This window comes from Oryx dammah, unplaced genomic scaffold (genome assembly GCF_014754425.2).
Source record: "Oryx dammah isolate SB20612 unplaced genomic scaffold, SCBI_Odam_1.1 HiC_scaffold_10, whole genome shotgun sequence".
Taxonomy (NCBI): domain Eukaryota; kingdom Metazoa; phylum Chordata; class Mammalia; order Artiodactyla; family Bovidae; genus Oryx; species Oryx dammah.
The window spans coordinates 53,477,023-53,493,147 of NW_024070194.1; the positions used below are offsets into that span (position 1 = coordinate 53,477,023).

Consider the following 16,125-nt stretch of genomic DNA (forward strand, 5'->3'; position numbering starts at 1 on the left):
AGGCGACATGGAGGGAGGCGCGGCGGCCGACCGCCCGTGACGCGCCGCTCTGAGCCGGTGATCGGCCAGCCCGCGCCGCCCGGGGCCCTGCGGCGCGGAGATGAGCAGGTCGGCGGCGCTCCTGCTCTGCCTGCTGGGCTGCCACGTCTGGAAGGCGGTGACCAAGACGCTGCGGGAGCCTGGCGCCGGAGCCCAAGGTCGGTAGGCGGCGGGGCCCGAGAGGCTCGAGGGCCGGCGGCCGCGGCGGGCTTTGTGTCGGCCGCGGGCCTGCGGCAGAGGCGGCGGGGCTCCCGGGCCGCATTGTGTCCCCGCGGCGGCCGAAACCCGAACCCGAGCCGCCGCCACCGGGCCCGCAGCCCCTTGCCGCGCTCCCGACGGGGGCGGCGCCGCCGGGAGAAGCCGCGATGCCCGGGCAGATGCTCCCGAGGGGCCGCGGGCCGCCGGGAGTGCGGGTGGCATCCGCTGCAGGCGCCTCGGGTGGCAGGTTTGGATGCAGCCGAGGATCCTTTATGCACGACGCGGACACGCGGCTCCATCTCCTCCTTCGCCCGGGCGAGAGCCGTCGCCCCCCGGTAGCCATCGCCCGCTCCCCACCTCCGGGCTCGGGTGCTCGAAGCCCGGTCACGAAGACTGCGCTCGGCCCTTTTGTTGCGGCGACTGACGGGGTGGCCGCCGCCCCTGGGGTGCCCCCTGCGCCCCGGACCCCCGAGGTCCGCGGTCACTGCCCGCCTCCAGCCTGCTGCAGTTTGGGAAAGTTTCGGGGTCTCCTCCCCTTCCTTATCCCAGGCCTTAAGGGATTTGCTGGATAGCCCAGGAATCATCTCCGGAAGGGGAGACAGAATTGGAACTGGGAGGCCCTAATCAATTTTTGTTGTTGTTGTTGTTGTTATTTTAAATCATTTCCAGAGCTCATGCCTTTTGTCTAATCTTTGGCCTTTGCCAATGTGCTTTCCAGCCCTGGGAGGAATGTGGTCGCCTCTGAGAATGGCCACAAGCCTGTCTTTTGTTTTCAAAATAAGAATGTATTTGTGGGGGACGCCTGAAGCTTCTTTTGCACCCGTTTGTGGGGTCTAAATTGAATGCTTCTCTGTTGCCTGGCTTTTCAAAACCGTGAGTGAGGCTGCCCCAGGTAAACGTCTGGCATACACCCAGGACACCGATGCGGGCCTCGCCGGGCCTCTCAGGTCCACCTGGAAGATATCCCTGCAGCTCTGTAGCCCCCACCCCCGCACCGACTCCCAGACTCCTCGCCTCGAAGTGTCCTTTCCTCCAGGAAGGTGTGTGTTCTGTGAAGTCTGCCTTGCGGACTGAATGCACCGCGAGCGTTCCATCCTCCTGCTGGACCTTACCTTTCCCTCTTTCCTTCTTGCCGAGCCCAGAAGTGCCTGGGAGCAGAGAACCCTGGTGGATTTCCAACTCTGATGTTCCGATAGGGAAAGGAGGTGCTTCCCACAGTCCGCTGCGTTTAGTTTGTTTCCTACATGTTGAGTTAAAGGTTTTCCTATTCATCGCCTGCGACATTATTCGCTGGCATCTCTTTCATGAACTGCTTTTTCTATAGCTGTGCTGGAATAGAACCATTCTGAATTGTGTATAAATTTAGTCATGTATATCAGGGAAGGGGGACATTGACAAGGTACAGAAAAGACTCATGTATCTCTTCGTGTAGGAAATAAATGTTTAGGACATTAGCTCATCAGTGTTGAATTGCAGCCTTCTTCATTAATACCCTACTGATGTTTGAATCAGCTATTTCAATGAATATGATATTTGTGTTTCAACAAGGCCATTAATTCCAAGGAATGGGTGGAATTTTTTTGTTTTGCACTTGAAATAGGAATATGGAAATAGTAAGTTCATGTATGTATAAAATAGGGAAAGGTATAGCCTTAACTGGAACAAAAAAGATCTACTAGGTTTAGGTCTAAGACCACATTTTGCAGAGATATTACTGCTGAAAATCTTACCTAGTAACTGAAGTCTCAAAAATGGAATATTCTGTGCAGTGGGTGAGAAATGCTCAACCCGTGAGATATTTATGCACAGCTAGGAGTACCTTGGGTACCCAAGTGGCACGAGTGGTAAAGAACCTATCTGCCAATACAGGAGACATAAAGAGACGCGTGTTTGATCCCTGGGTTGGGAAGATACCCTGGAGAAGGAAATAGCAAGCCACTCCAGTATTCTTGCCTGGGGAATCATGGACAGAGGAGCCTGGTGGGCTATATAGTCAATGGAGTTGCAAAGAGTTGGACATGATTTAGCGACTAAACCATAACTAAGGTACTAAGGAGTGGTATGATTGAAGTGGGAGATCCAAGTATCTTGGAATATTTTTCCCCAGGATTACTTCCTTGACTGTGTAGGATGGCTTTTTTAAAAGTTGAGCCCAGGAGCTCAGCCATGACACAGGATGGCATCTGGATTTTGAGCTCATACCATTTTTCAGGTAACGGGGCAATTGCTCCTTTGATATTAGAAGGGCACCTTTATCCAGCTGAGTTCTTCAGATGGTCTTGACACTTACATCTTGTAACATAGTTTTAAAATTCATGTCTTCTCTGCTGTCTGGGGCCACATACACAATGAAAACGAATAATCCCTCTGATTTCACTTTGCATTTTCCACAGCAGGTTGTAAATGGTTTAGCACAGAGCTGGTGCTCAGGTAGTGTTGAAAGGGTAAAAAATTGAAGAAGACTCGCACTGCGTTGGCCAAAAAGTTTGCTAAGGTGTTTTGATTCCATCTTATGAAAGACCCAAATTAAGTTTTTGGCCAACCCAATACATGTACTATAGGGCACCATGCATGCATTTTAAGAAAAAAAAAAAAAAAAACCTTCAATATTTACCTTCCTGGAAACCTAATTTGTAAGAGTTTTGCTTTTACTGTAATGGAACTATTCCATGAATCATACTTGGGGATTTTGTTTGTTTGTTTTGTCTTCGAAAGCTAGGCTTGCAGTATCTTAGTTCCCCCAACTAGGGATTGAACCCATGCCCTTGGCAGTAGAAGCTCAGAGTCCTGACCACTGGACTGCCAGGGAAGTCCTTTGAACTTACATTGTGTTCACACAGATGTTATGTACCAACCAAGTTTAGATTAGGAAAAACTAGAGATCTTGAGCACACACAAATCATAGACCAGAGTATTCCCATTATAGTCCTGGGGCTAAATGACACCTTTATTAAATGAACCTCTGTTCTGTCATCTGAGGAAACTAACATCTACAGAATCTCTTGGCATCACTTCGCTCTTTATATATTCAAGATAAAATTTAAGGTTTGGCTCTTCCTACTGTAGCTCCTTTGAATCAGCAAAGGAGCTTCAAAGGCAATGGTTCGCTGTCACCATGAGGCTTGGCTTTGCTGATTATGTATTTGAACTAGCTGCAGCATATGATTGCATGTTTTTATGAAGTGTTCTCATCTAAGTTGTCCTAAAGTGTTTACAGTATCTAATTTTTTTCTGGGAATTTTACAGAAATGGTTATTCACAAGCATCCACTCATTCGGACTCTCTCCCCTTCTTACACAACTGTATACTGAGACTGGCTTGATGGGGGCTGGGGGCTCAGGGTCAGGCCACTTGAAGAACCATAAGCTGTGCAGACATGGCCCACAGAGATGTATTTATGAACCCCAACACTCTCTTTATGGAACTTTCCAGGTGGTGCTAGTGGTAAAAAATCCACCTGCCAATGCAGAAGATATCAGAGATGCAGGTTCACTCCCTGGGTCAGAAAGATCTCCTGGAGGGGGAAATGGCACCCCACTTCAGTATTCTTGCCTGGAAGATTTCACGGATAGAGGAGCCTGGTGGACAATAGTCCAAGGGGCTGTAAAGAGTCAGACACAACTGAGCACACTGCCCCCACACACACAACACACACAGAAAGTTCTCTTTATATGACAAAAGAAAAGTCAGAGCTAGGTTGCCGTTCACTGTCTAACAGTAAGGTATTTTGTAATGATGTGCGAACTTTTTGTTCATCTCAGAAAAGCTACAATCTGTCATAACAACTGAGATGAATGGTTGCCTCTCTCTCTTCTCTGCGAGAGATCTGTTCTTAGCCAAATTCAAATTTCTGTTGTTAGAACATCATGATCAGTTGAAAGAGCACGAAGGGATGAAAACTATCAGGAGGTTCATCCAACAAGCATGACTTATGCTGACAGTATATTAAGAGAATAACATCTAAATAAAACTCACATCTAAATAGGCTGACATCCTGGGAAACTGTGGGACTTGAACTTGCCAAGACTGCCGGGCTTCCTTGCAAGCCAGGTGGGAGAATGCTGTGCAGAAGCAACTGCACTGTCGAGAATTTCTGGCGAAGTCTTTGAAATGACTTTAAGAATTCTTTTTGTATCCTGTTTGTACTTGGTAACTTACAACTTATTAACTTAAAAAATCTAACCGAGAGAAAGAAACCACTGGATGAATTCCTGAACTAATAGCTTGCAAGTGAAAGTACTTTCTATGTTTTAATCAAGCCTTCATTTTTAAACAAATTACTGATATCTCTGTAAATCTAACAGTTTATCTTTACTATTTTTGGCAAACACTGTGCTGTGCTTAGTCACTCAATCGTATCCATTGCTTTGCAACCCCATGGACTGTAGCCCGCCAGGCTCCTCTCTCTGTGGGAATTCTCTAGGCAAGAATACTGGAGTGGGTAGCCTATCGCTCCTCCAGGGGAACTTCTGACCCAGGAATCTAACTGGAATCTCCTGCATTGCAGATGGATTCTTTACCAGCTGAGCCACCAGGGAAGTCCTGCTAATTTAGTAGTTTTAGTAAATGCTACTTACTAAAAAAGCACACGGAAATAAGTTAAACAGACAACAGACATATATAATACTGTATGTGGAAGGAGAATTGGATGTAAAAGTTTTCATCCATTAGATTTCAGAAGTCCAATTGGAAGAATTTGTCCTGTGCTAACACATATTCTTCAATAATGCTTTTATAGTTGGATCAAGTTATAGAGTAATATTGTAAACAAGTCATTTTTATTTGACTTCACCAGATATGACTTCAGGACTTTTTATTTATTTTACTTTTGGCTGAGCTGGGTCTTTGTTGCCACATGTGGGCTTTCTCTAGCAGTAGTGAGCAGGGACCACTCTCTAGTTGCTGTGCATGGGCTTCTCCTTGCGCTGGCTTCTCTTGCTGCAGGGCCTGGGCTCTAGGCACTCGGGCTCAGTAGTCGTGGTGCATGGGCTTAGTTGCCCCGCTGCACATGGAATCCTCTGGACCATAGATCGAACCTGTGTCCCCTGCATTGGCCGGTGGATTCCCACCCACTCTGCCATCAGGGAAGTTCCTACTTCAGGACTTTCAAAGACCACAGCCCTGGCTAAATTATTCAGTTCCAGCAAACATGGAAATGAATGTACTTTAAAAAAGTATTTTTAAAATTAAGCTTCAGCACCCTAAATAGACCAATTCATTGTATGAAAGTAATCGTTCTTAAATTCTGCAGTGTGACCCCAAACCACCCACTTTAGAAAGGGTTTCATAGTGAGTTCCCTTAAAGTTAACAGTTCAGCCTGCATATTTAAGATGACTCCGCCTTCCTCTGATCAAGTCTCTGTTTGAAATGATTTGCCAGCTCCTCTTCTTCTCAGTAAAAGTGAAGCTCCAAATGTCTGCTCTTTCTTCTTTCCTTTACCCCTTGAAGGATCTATTAACCCATAGAGACTCCACTAATTAAAACTGATTTGTGGATGAGGCCAGATTTTCTCTCTCTTGCCTTGACCTGGTGTCTTTGCTCTATTTCTTTCTGTCCAACAAGTTACTGGACATCTCTAATCAGCGCATGGTGTTGACAAACTCTCCTTCTCCAATTCACCTTACCTTAACTTAGCAGCTTATCTATTAACTGGACTCAAATCTGGATGTGCCCTTAGATCCTTTCTCTACTTTAGAAGCTGTTCAGTTGGTAATCATAAGGGTGCACCTATCTATAGAGCACAATTATATAGATGTCTTTAGATCCTGGTAGATGGGTTTATACAGTGTCAGGAGGATCTTTGAAGTCAAGTTTATATTCTTCTGAAGAGGGGGAAACCCAGTCTGAAAGTGAAGGGACCCCCAGATAATGGTGTTCTCTAGCCACACAGACCCTTTGGAAAATGGAGTTATGGCCCCCAAAAATGTCCACGTTCTGCTCCCTGAAACCCGTGAATACCATAGTACTTTACATGGCAGGAGGGACTTACCAGAGCTAATGCAATTAAGGATCTTCGGATGGGAAGATGATTCTGGATCGTGCTTATAAGAGGGAGGCAGGAAGGTCAGAGTCAGGGAAGGACATGTGACAACAGAAGCAGAGGGTCGGAGAGACAATGAAAATGCTTCACGGCTATGAGGACAGGAAGGGCCAAGTGCCAAGGAATGCGGGCGGCCTCTGGAGGAGGGAAAAGGCTAGGAAATGGATTCTCCCCTCGGGCTCCCAGAAGAAATGCTGCCTTGCTGACATCTTCACTTTCGCTCAGTGATGCTAATCTGGGGCTTCTGACCTCCAGAACCATAAGGTGGTAAATTAATGTTGTTTGAAGCTGCTGAGTTGTGGTCCCTTGCTAAAGTGGTATAATAGAAAACCAGTACAGTACTTGCCGGTGGTCCAGTGGCTAAGACTCTGTGCTCCCAACGCAGGGGGCCGAGGTTCCATCCCTGGTTGAGGAACTAGATCCCACACACCACAACTAAGAGTCTGCATGGACAAATAAAGAACTTGTGTGATGCACCTGAGACCTGGCTCAGCCAAATAAATAAATATTAAAATAAAAATGAAGAAAACCAATACAGGTGTTGACCCCCAAGGACTATGAGAAGAGATGCACCCGTATACCCAGGGTAATTGTTCAGTGTGGACCACTTTGAGGGATCAAGCTGCTGATGATAACATTTGGAGACGTGCCTGGACCTTTTTTGCATCTATTTAACAAGATTATACCAATTTGGAACACTGTTGGGGATCATTGGGGGGAATCTTAAGGCCTCACCACCACCACCACCACCAAAATAACTCATGTTTTTTGAAGGAGCTCAGTGGACTATGACATTTGTTTGATAGCAAGATCCTCCCTCATGTTCAGGCATCATTCTTGCCTTCCCTTCTCATCTCATCAGCAGTCATTCACTCACCTCTTTGCGTTCTTCCTCCCAGGCCTCTCTTTGCCCTCACAGATACTTGTGCAAAGCAGTGTGTCTTTCTGGAGAAGGCAGTGGCACCCCACTCTTGTACTCTTGCCTGGAAAATCCCATGGACAGAGGAGCCTGGTAGGCTACAGCTCATGGGGTTGTAAAGAGTCAGACACAACTGAGCGACTTCACTTTCACTTTCAGTGTGTCTTTCTGTTGTAGTCCATTCTTTCAACCCAAGCTCTCTCCATGTGACCCTCTACAAACACCATTTTATTCATGTTTCTCTCCCTCAGAAAAACTTGACTCTTTCTGCTGCCCAAAGTATGGAGTCTAAATTATGACATCTGGCCTTTCCTCACGTCTGTTCCAACTTTATCTCCTGTTCTTCGCCAGGTTAAATCATCGCCTCCGGCTAGAATGTCCCATTGTCATCCCCTGGGTGCTGGTTGTGTATCTTCACTTTCTTCTCTCACAGCCACGCTCCTCTTTTTTGTCCTTAAAATCCTAAATGTTGAGCGTCTACTGTATGAAGTGTGTGTGCTCAGTTGCTAAGTCATGTCCGACTGTTTGTAACCCCATGGACTGTAGCCCACCAGGCTCCTCTGTCTGTGGGACTTCCCAGGCAAGAATACTGGAGTGGGTTGCCATTTCCTTCTCCAGGGTATCTTCCCTACCCAGGGGTCGAAGCTGTGTCTCCTGCTTGGCAGGGGATTCTTTACCGCTGAGCCACCAGGAAAGCTCCTCTGTATGAAGACCGTGTGCTAAACAGTTCTTATGCAAAAAAGGGTGATGTGGAAGGGACAGCATATTTTGGGGTAAGCTTGGTTACTTAGGGGTGCTTACCCTCTCATATTTTACAATCCAATTGGAACAGAAATAGAAAAACAAATTAGGAAGGACCTCACCAAGGTACTTTAATGTAATCAGACAAGAGTCTCTTGAGTATGATGAAACCTGTTAACACTTGCATGACTAAAATCCAGCTCTAAGTTCTCTATGATATTTATTTCTAGATATTTCAAGGATTTGTCCACAGTAGGACACAGGAAGTTGTATTTAAGAGAACATAAGCACGCAGAACACCACTTATTGCTTCTAAAAGTTGTAAGTTAGGTAAAAGGTGACCTTTTGGTGATCAAATATTTAAGCAGGGACAGCACTGATTGAACAATATCGATGCTGTGGTGATTTCCAATATCAATTGAAGCTGTGAATAATAATTTTCATTAACAGTTAGGTAAAACTCATAGTCCTTACATTGGTGATAGTATGATCAAATACAGATTTAATATGTTCAAATAGTTCAAACCCTGAGTTTTCTATGAAATACATAAACATACTCACATATGAGAACAGGCAAGATTTTTTGAGATTGTGGAAAGTAGAAAGGGGTTTTGAAGAAGCTAGCTTAAGAGAAGTTAACATGGAAGTGAGTACTGAACCTATAAAAGACTGGTTTGTTTCTCATTTGTTTTGTTTTGAGCTGTACCCCACAGGGATAGAGACACATGAGTGTAATGAGAAGAAACAACAATGTCCAAGTCAAATGAACATTTCATGTGCCTAGACTTACTTTTCTGAGCTCAGAATTTGAACAGAAAAATTGCTGAATTCATATTGAAGGAAAGAATCTAATGTCATTTTGACAGAGCCGAACTAAAAACTAAACACTGATGAAAGCTAGCTCAGTCCATAAGGTGAGTCATATTAGTAAGACCTCTGATGTCAAACCAGTAATTGGTAGCAGAGTCTCATGAATGACTTTGTTCTGATCATAGTCGAGTGTGGCTGTGGTTTGTTTCCTTTGCACCACAATTAGAGCTTAGATCTTTCCTCTCAGAGAGAAGGGTCAACAAGAAGCATTTTTAAAATGGAAATCTGTCTTAACAGAGAGAATTAAAGCATGTGTAACTTGGGTCTTAATATTTTATTATTACCAGCATTCTATTCATTTGCTTGTTCTTAATTTATTTATAATTTATAGTTGATTTCTAATACTATTTTTTTAGTGATTTGAATGAGTACTTTTTTGGGAGAGTGATCATACTTTCTTATTAAAAAGGTGAACAGTGGATGTCTTAGTCCTTTCAAGCTGCTGTAATAGATTACCATAGACTGGTGGGCTAATAAGCCGCAGAAATTTATTTCTCACAGTTTGCGAGGTTGAGAAATCCAAGATCAAGGAATTGGCAGATGCGGTGTCTGGTAGGAGCCCACTTCTGCTTTGCAGATGTCATCACATAGCAGAATGGGTCAGGGAGCTCTCTGAGGCCTCTTGCTTATCAGGGCACTAATCCCACTCATGAGATCCCCATCCTCATGATGTCATCACCTCCCAAAAGCCCCACCTTCAGATACCATCACATTAGAGATTACATTTCAATATATTAATTTGGGGGGGACACAGACATTCCATCTGTGGCAGGGTGGATTTTGGACTGCCTTGAATTTGAACCAGTAGAGCAGATTCAGACATAAACCTGCTGTGTCCTGCGCTGCTCTCACCACACTTGGAGAATTATATTTGGTCACAGGAGGCCACATTTAAGGTTGCTGTTTACCCTGCAGAACATATTCCAAGGAGAACTTGAAACTGGGTCTCTTGACTTTGTATGCTGTGCTTTCCGTTTCACGTCCATAATGTTAGCAAGTGCAGGGCTGGACCCAAGGCCCCAACATTCGAACAGTCCTCCAGTAGAACCTCATCCTGACGGGTCATCACAGGTTCAGCCCCAGAATAGCTGAGCCAAGTTCATCAGATGGAAGAAGTTGGGGCATCTCATTGTTGTTCTTAAAAGCAGGGCAGCTAAGTGAGCAGCCTCAAAGTCTTGTTTGTGAAAGATGATCCAGTCCCAGAGAGTGTTTGCTCTAAACATAATAAATAAATAAAGATACCAGAAGGCCTGCTGGGAAACTCAGATATTTTAAGGGCTATTCCATTTGTTTTCTACGGCTGCTTCCCAGATTATCCCAGATCAGTGACGCAAAGCAGCACAGATATGACCCCACAGGTTCTATGGGTGGGAGGTGGGGGCACCGCTCAGCTGAGGCTCTGCTCAGGGCATCACAAGGCCAAAATCAAAGCACCAGCAGGGCAGGGTCCTTCTCAGAGGCTCCAGGTTAGAGTTCACCTCCAAACTCTCATTCAAGTTGTCATCAGAATTGAGTTCCTCACAGAAAGCAAGCAGCAGTCCCTGTTTCTTTGCTGGCTGGCAGCCGCGAGCCCGTCTTCACTCCTTAAGGCCACCTATATCCTTTGTCACCTTGCCCCTCCCACTGCCAAACCGGCAGCAGAGTGCGGAGTCCTGTTTACATGTCATATCTCTCTGATTTCTCCTTCTGCCCTGTCTCTCTGACCATGACCAGAGAAAGTTTTCAGCTTTTAAGGGTTCATGTGGTTAGGCTGAAAGTGAAAGTGTTGGTGGCTCAGTTGTGTCTGACTCTTTGCCACACTATGGACTATGAGCCTGCCAGGCTCCTTTGTCCATGGAATTCTTCAGGCAAGAATACTGGAGTGGGTTGCCATTCCCTTCTCCAGGGGATCTTACCGACCCAGAGATCGAACCCAGGTCTCGCACATTGCAGGCAGATTCTTGTTGGGCCCGCCAGACAATTTAGGACAACCTCCCTGTCTTTGAGTCATGGCCTTCCACGCCTCTGCTGTAGTTCTTTTTGCCATTCCACATGACATTAGAAAGCACTATCGTGAGGGTGGGACAGCTTTGGGCATCTTGTCCTGCCCACATAGCCACAGTGTAAAGAGGGATCATGGTGTCTGCAGTGGATAGAGAGGCAGCAGGCAGGTTTCCCTGCTGCTGGAGATGCTGAGAGGAGCAGGGAAGAAGACAACCGAGGGTTTTCTTTCCAAGAGTCTCAAGAAGGACTATTGTCAGGGAGTCTTCTCTGTCCCTTCCTGCCCTGAGACTGGAGGACCCTAAACTCTATGGACTAAGCTCTAAACTCTGGAGGCACATGCAAGGAAAATGTAAGGCAGCTTTGTTCAGTTGCTCAGTCGTGACCGTCTCTGTGACCCCATGGACTGCAGCATGCCAAGCTTCCCTGTCCATCACCAACTCCCAGAGCTTGCTCAAACTCATATCCATTGAGTCAGTGATGCCATTCAACCATCTCATCCTCTGTCGTCCCCTTCTCCCCCCACCCTCAATCTTTCTCAGCATCAGGGTCTTTTCCAATGAATCAGCTCTTTGACTCAGGTGGCCAAATTACTGGAGCCTGAGCTTCAGCATCAGTCCTTCTGATGACAATTCAGGGTTGATTTCCTTTAGGATTGACTGGTTTGATCTCCTTGCAGTCCAAAGGACTCTCAAGAGTCTTCTTCAGCACCACAATTGAAAAGCATTAATTTTTTTGGCTATACCAAAATTCTTTATTTAAAGTGGTCCTGAGTTTTGTCACGTTGACCCTGAGAACGTGGAAGTGAAGTTTCTTTCCATAATTACAGTTTACCGAATTCTTTGAACAGTAAGTATTTGCATTGTCTCTCTTATAATCCCTGTTACATCAGTATAATAGTGACAAGCAGTCTCAGCTTCACTCACTTAGATGTGAAAAAGTCATCAGGATGATTAGCTAACAGGTACTGGGTGCTGATTACTTGCCAGGCATGATGCTGAGCACCTTGATGGATTTTCTTAATTTAATCTGCACATCAATCCTACAAAAACTGTAAATACCAGCTTCATTTTATGGAAGAGGAATGTGAGGCGTAAAGAAGTTAAACCATTTACCCCCAAAAATCACACAGTAAGTGACAGAGTCCACCACGCAACGCCAAGCAGCCTTTACTCTCACACTGGGCTGCTTTATGAATTGGAGGATTAAAGTAGAATTTCACACAGTTTTGACCCTCTTGGCATTTTACCAGTATAAATAAGGGGGCTCTGGATGGACCTGTTTGTTTTTATGAAGAAAGACAAAAATATCCGCTGTGTGATCCTTGTTGGCCTTTGAGCCTCGGAAAGCCATCCTGAACAGTTACTTCTGAGCATCCTAAGAGCATCTCCTGGGCTTGATGTTACGGGGAATGCAGTGTAGAAGACGTAAGGGGCTCTCACCAGGAATTCTCTTGAGCTCCTGAGGGAGGTCCAGTCGAGCAAGGTGGGATTTTGGAATTACACCTAGCCGGGCTTGGGGGAACCTTCTGGTTTGTGTTCAAAGCCCATTAGTATCTGGCAAGCAGTTTTTTGTAACAAGAGGGACCTGTTAGAACCCAGCAACTGGAGAGTCATGGGTAGGAAAGTATGTGGTTATTTGCAAAACAGCCCTTCAGGTATATTTGGATGTAAATATGCCCTTGTCCTCCTTGGGCATCAAGTGGGGGCTTTATTCACTCCAAAGTAGGTGTGAAATACAGTGTTTATTTGGCATTTAAACCTACTTGCAAAAGTTTAATCTTTTTCACTCTCAAAAAAAAAAAAAAGGCTTCTTGGTTCCTCTTTGCTTATATAATGATCGTGAAAATAAATTTCTAAATGATACCATTATGGGACTATAATAAATTTTTTTCCAACTTACTTCCAATATTCGTGAAAATATTTGTCCTCTAAAAAAATTAAAAGAAATTTACAGGGAATACCCCATATTAACCACTAGGATTCTCTAATTAACATTTTACTATACTTGCTTTATTGGTGGTGCTAGCCATAAAGAAGGCGATGGCACCCCACTCCAGTCCTCTTGCCTGGAAAATCCCATGGACGGAGGAGCCTGGTGGGCTGCAGTCCATGGGGTCGCCCAGAGTCGGACACGACTGAAGCGACTTAGCAGCAGCAGCAGCAACCGTAAAGAACCCGCCTGCCAGTGCAGAAGACATAAGAGATGCAGGATCGATCCCTGGGTTGGGAAGATCCCCTGGAGGAGGGCATGGCAACCCACTCTGGTATTCTTGCCTGGAAAATCACATGGACAGAGGAGCCTGGCAGGCTACAGTCCATAGGGTTACAAAGAATGGAACACGACTGAAGCGACTTAGCACACAAGCACACACTTGCTTTATTACTTATCTCTCAATTCATTCATCCTTCTGTGCATTAATTAATCCATCTCCTTTTCCCATGAATTTTAAAATATGTATCAAATTACTGTGCCCTTTCTTCCAAATGCTGCAGCATGAATATTATCCGTTAGCATTCAATATGTGTTTGATTTCTCTCTCATAGGAAAATTTACATACAAGGAAATACACACATCTTAAGTGTTGACATATGCATTCACCTGTGCAACCCTAAATCCCATTATGGTATGGAATATCATTCCAGAAATTTCCCTTATGCCCCCTCAGTAAGTTTCTGCCCCTGCCTCTTAGGGGAAACCACTGTTCTAATTTTTTCCACCTTATATTACTTTCTTGCCTTTGCTAGAACTTCCTGTAATTGGAATCATGCAGTATGGACCTTGGCTTCTTTTGTTTACCATAATTTTTTTTTGAGATCTATCCATGTGTTTCTTGAAACAATGGATCACTTATTTTTATTGCTGAATAATATTCCACTGGAGGAATGTTCTGCAGTGTGTTTATCCATTCTCCTATAGAAACAAGTTGTTTCTGGTTTGGGGCTGTTGTAAATAGAGTTGCTGTGAATATTTTATGCAGTTGTTCTGTGGATATATATGTTTTTATGTGCTTTCATTGCTCAAAGTAAAATACATACCATATAACCCAGCAGAATGTTTAGTTTCATAAGATACCGCTAGACCGTTTTCTAAATTAGTTGTATCTTTCTATACACAAATAGAATATATGTGAGAATTTCTGTTGTTCCATATTCTCACCAACTTTTGGTGGTGCCAGACTTTTTAATTTTAGCCTTTTTAGTGGGCAGATTTATATATACCAAAAAGATAGATACATAGATGCCCAGATAGATAATATAGTGCATACGTTTCATTTTTCAGCTGTAAATGGCTTTAGTTTTTGAAGAGTCTTGGAGCACTTTGAAAAATTAAAATTAAAATTTCACCATTATGTTTATTTTCAACAGTATTTTCATGCATACTTTTATTTTTCTTTGATATTTTATTGAAAACTGTCACATGACCAGATTACCTCCCCAATGAATATCCATCCCATCTGATCATGTAGAACTATTTTATCACATATCAACCAGATAAGCCATGGTGTGTATGTATGTCAGAGTGGAGAAGGAAAGAAAAAGTAAATAAAAATAACCTTTCCAGAGTCTATTATTTCCATCCTACTAATGCAAAGCTACACGTTCTATAGAACTGTTTCTATGCCTGTTCTCCTCTTTAAAAGAAACCTCAACATACACGTACCAGTTGGAAGGTGCAAGAGTCGATACATTCCAAAAAGTGATAGGATCTCTTAATAACTAAGCAGCTTCTAGAAATTACTGGGGGCACATCACTATTCCTTTTGAGTCATGAGTGTATTGATTCAATTCCTCAAAGTATTATAATAGCCTTTTTTTAAACTTAAGATAAACAATAAAGTTCTAAACGTATCTATTCACAGAAGAAAGACATTTTGGTTCAGAGCCAGGCATACCAAGAGATGATCTATTGTAATAAGTGAAATTCCTTGAGATTTAAAATACTCCCCTAAAGACTGAGACCAGATAGGTTCAGGTGACGCAGGGGTAAAGAATCTGCCTGCCAATGCAGAAGACATAAGAGATGCATGTTCAGTCCCTGGGTTGGGAAGATTCCCTGGAAGAGGAAATAGCAACTTGTTCCAGTATTCTTGCCTGAAAAATTCCATGGACAGAGGAGCCTAGCAGGCTACAGTCCTTGGGGTCGCGAAGAGTCAGACACAACTGAGCACGCATGCACATAGGATTGTCTGCTTATTTCCTCTGCTGGTGCTGTTAACCTGTAAAAATACACACTGGGCATCTTTAGATGCACGTGCATGTCTGCATGTGGATTTCACAGAACCAGGCTGTTCCAGAGAGCCACATCTGGGATGGGGGAAAAGGTGGGTGTCTGAGTCAGGTCCTCTTTTTTCAGTCCTATTTCTTCCCTCATGTGGCCTTTCCTAACTTTTATTCTACTTCAGAGCAGCCTCTAGAGAAGGAAATGGCAACCCACTTCAGTATTCTTGCCTGGAGAATTCCATGGACAGAAGAGCCTGGAAAGCTACATACAGTCCATAGGGTCGCAAGGAGTTGGACATGACTGAGTGACTCTCACTCACTCACTCAGAGCAGCCTCCTTATTTATTTTTAAGAAACTGTATCCATGCAGAGAACAGTGACACCTGTGTACAGTTTCCCTGCTGTGTATACTGTTGCCTTTTAGTGGAGGTACTTTCCCCAAGTCCTTTGTCTGGCTTCTTTGGACTTCTACCCAGACATACAGACTTAGTAGCATAAATAGCCTTTCTGTTGTTTAGATTAAAACAGAGATTTCATGAAAGAAGAGGATTTTTTTTCCTGAACTTAGAACATTTTCTTGCCACGATGCTCATGAGATGGGATCGTTCAGTCTGATTCCTGAAATGCTGACCCTCAGAGCCCTGCATTTGTTTGTTTAATGTGGAGAAAAATCACCTGCTGGGAACTGCTGGTGGCTCCATTACTGTGTCAGTATTTTTTGATATTAAGAAAATCTGTGATGATTCCGAGTTAGGAAAACAGCATTAGATCCATGAAGTCTGTTATCCCACATATTGTAATACAAAAGGGCAGTGCTTCTTGAGGATGGCGTAAAAGACATTACTTGTGTTTCGTGCCATTTGATTATTTAAAATATTCCCATCTAATCAGAGGTTAGAGGAGATTGGATGCCTCCTTTAGAAAAAGGTTTTTCACTTTTTGCTCGGCTGATCGATTTCTTTCTTTTTTACCTACCATCTGCTGGACATGTTTGTGACTGTGTGAAAAAGCACATGGGAAAGGGGATAGAGAAGTTAATGCATTCAACTGGGGAGGGTGGAGGACACGGTGTCTGCAGTCTGGTCAAGTTTGCAGTCCATCTGCTGGAGCACAG

General features: G+C 44.2%; 1 protein-coding gene across 1 annotated transcript in view; it reads left to right on the forward strand.

Moving 5' to 3' along the window:
* Window positions 1-30: 30 nt before the first annotated feature.
* FAM171A1 (family with sequence similarity 171 member A1) overlaps window positions 31-16,125 on the forward strand; it is a 125,900-nt gene continuing 109,805 nt past the window's right edge. The window contains exon 1 of the mRNA XM_040248978.1: window positions 31-197. Coding sequence (XP_040104912.1) covers window positions 101-197 — 97 coding nt within the window. The 5' untranslated portion in view covers window positions 31-100. The remainder of the gene's footprint in view (window positions 198-16,125) is intronic.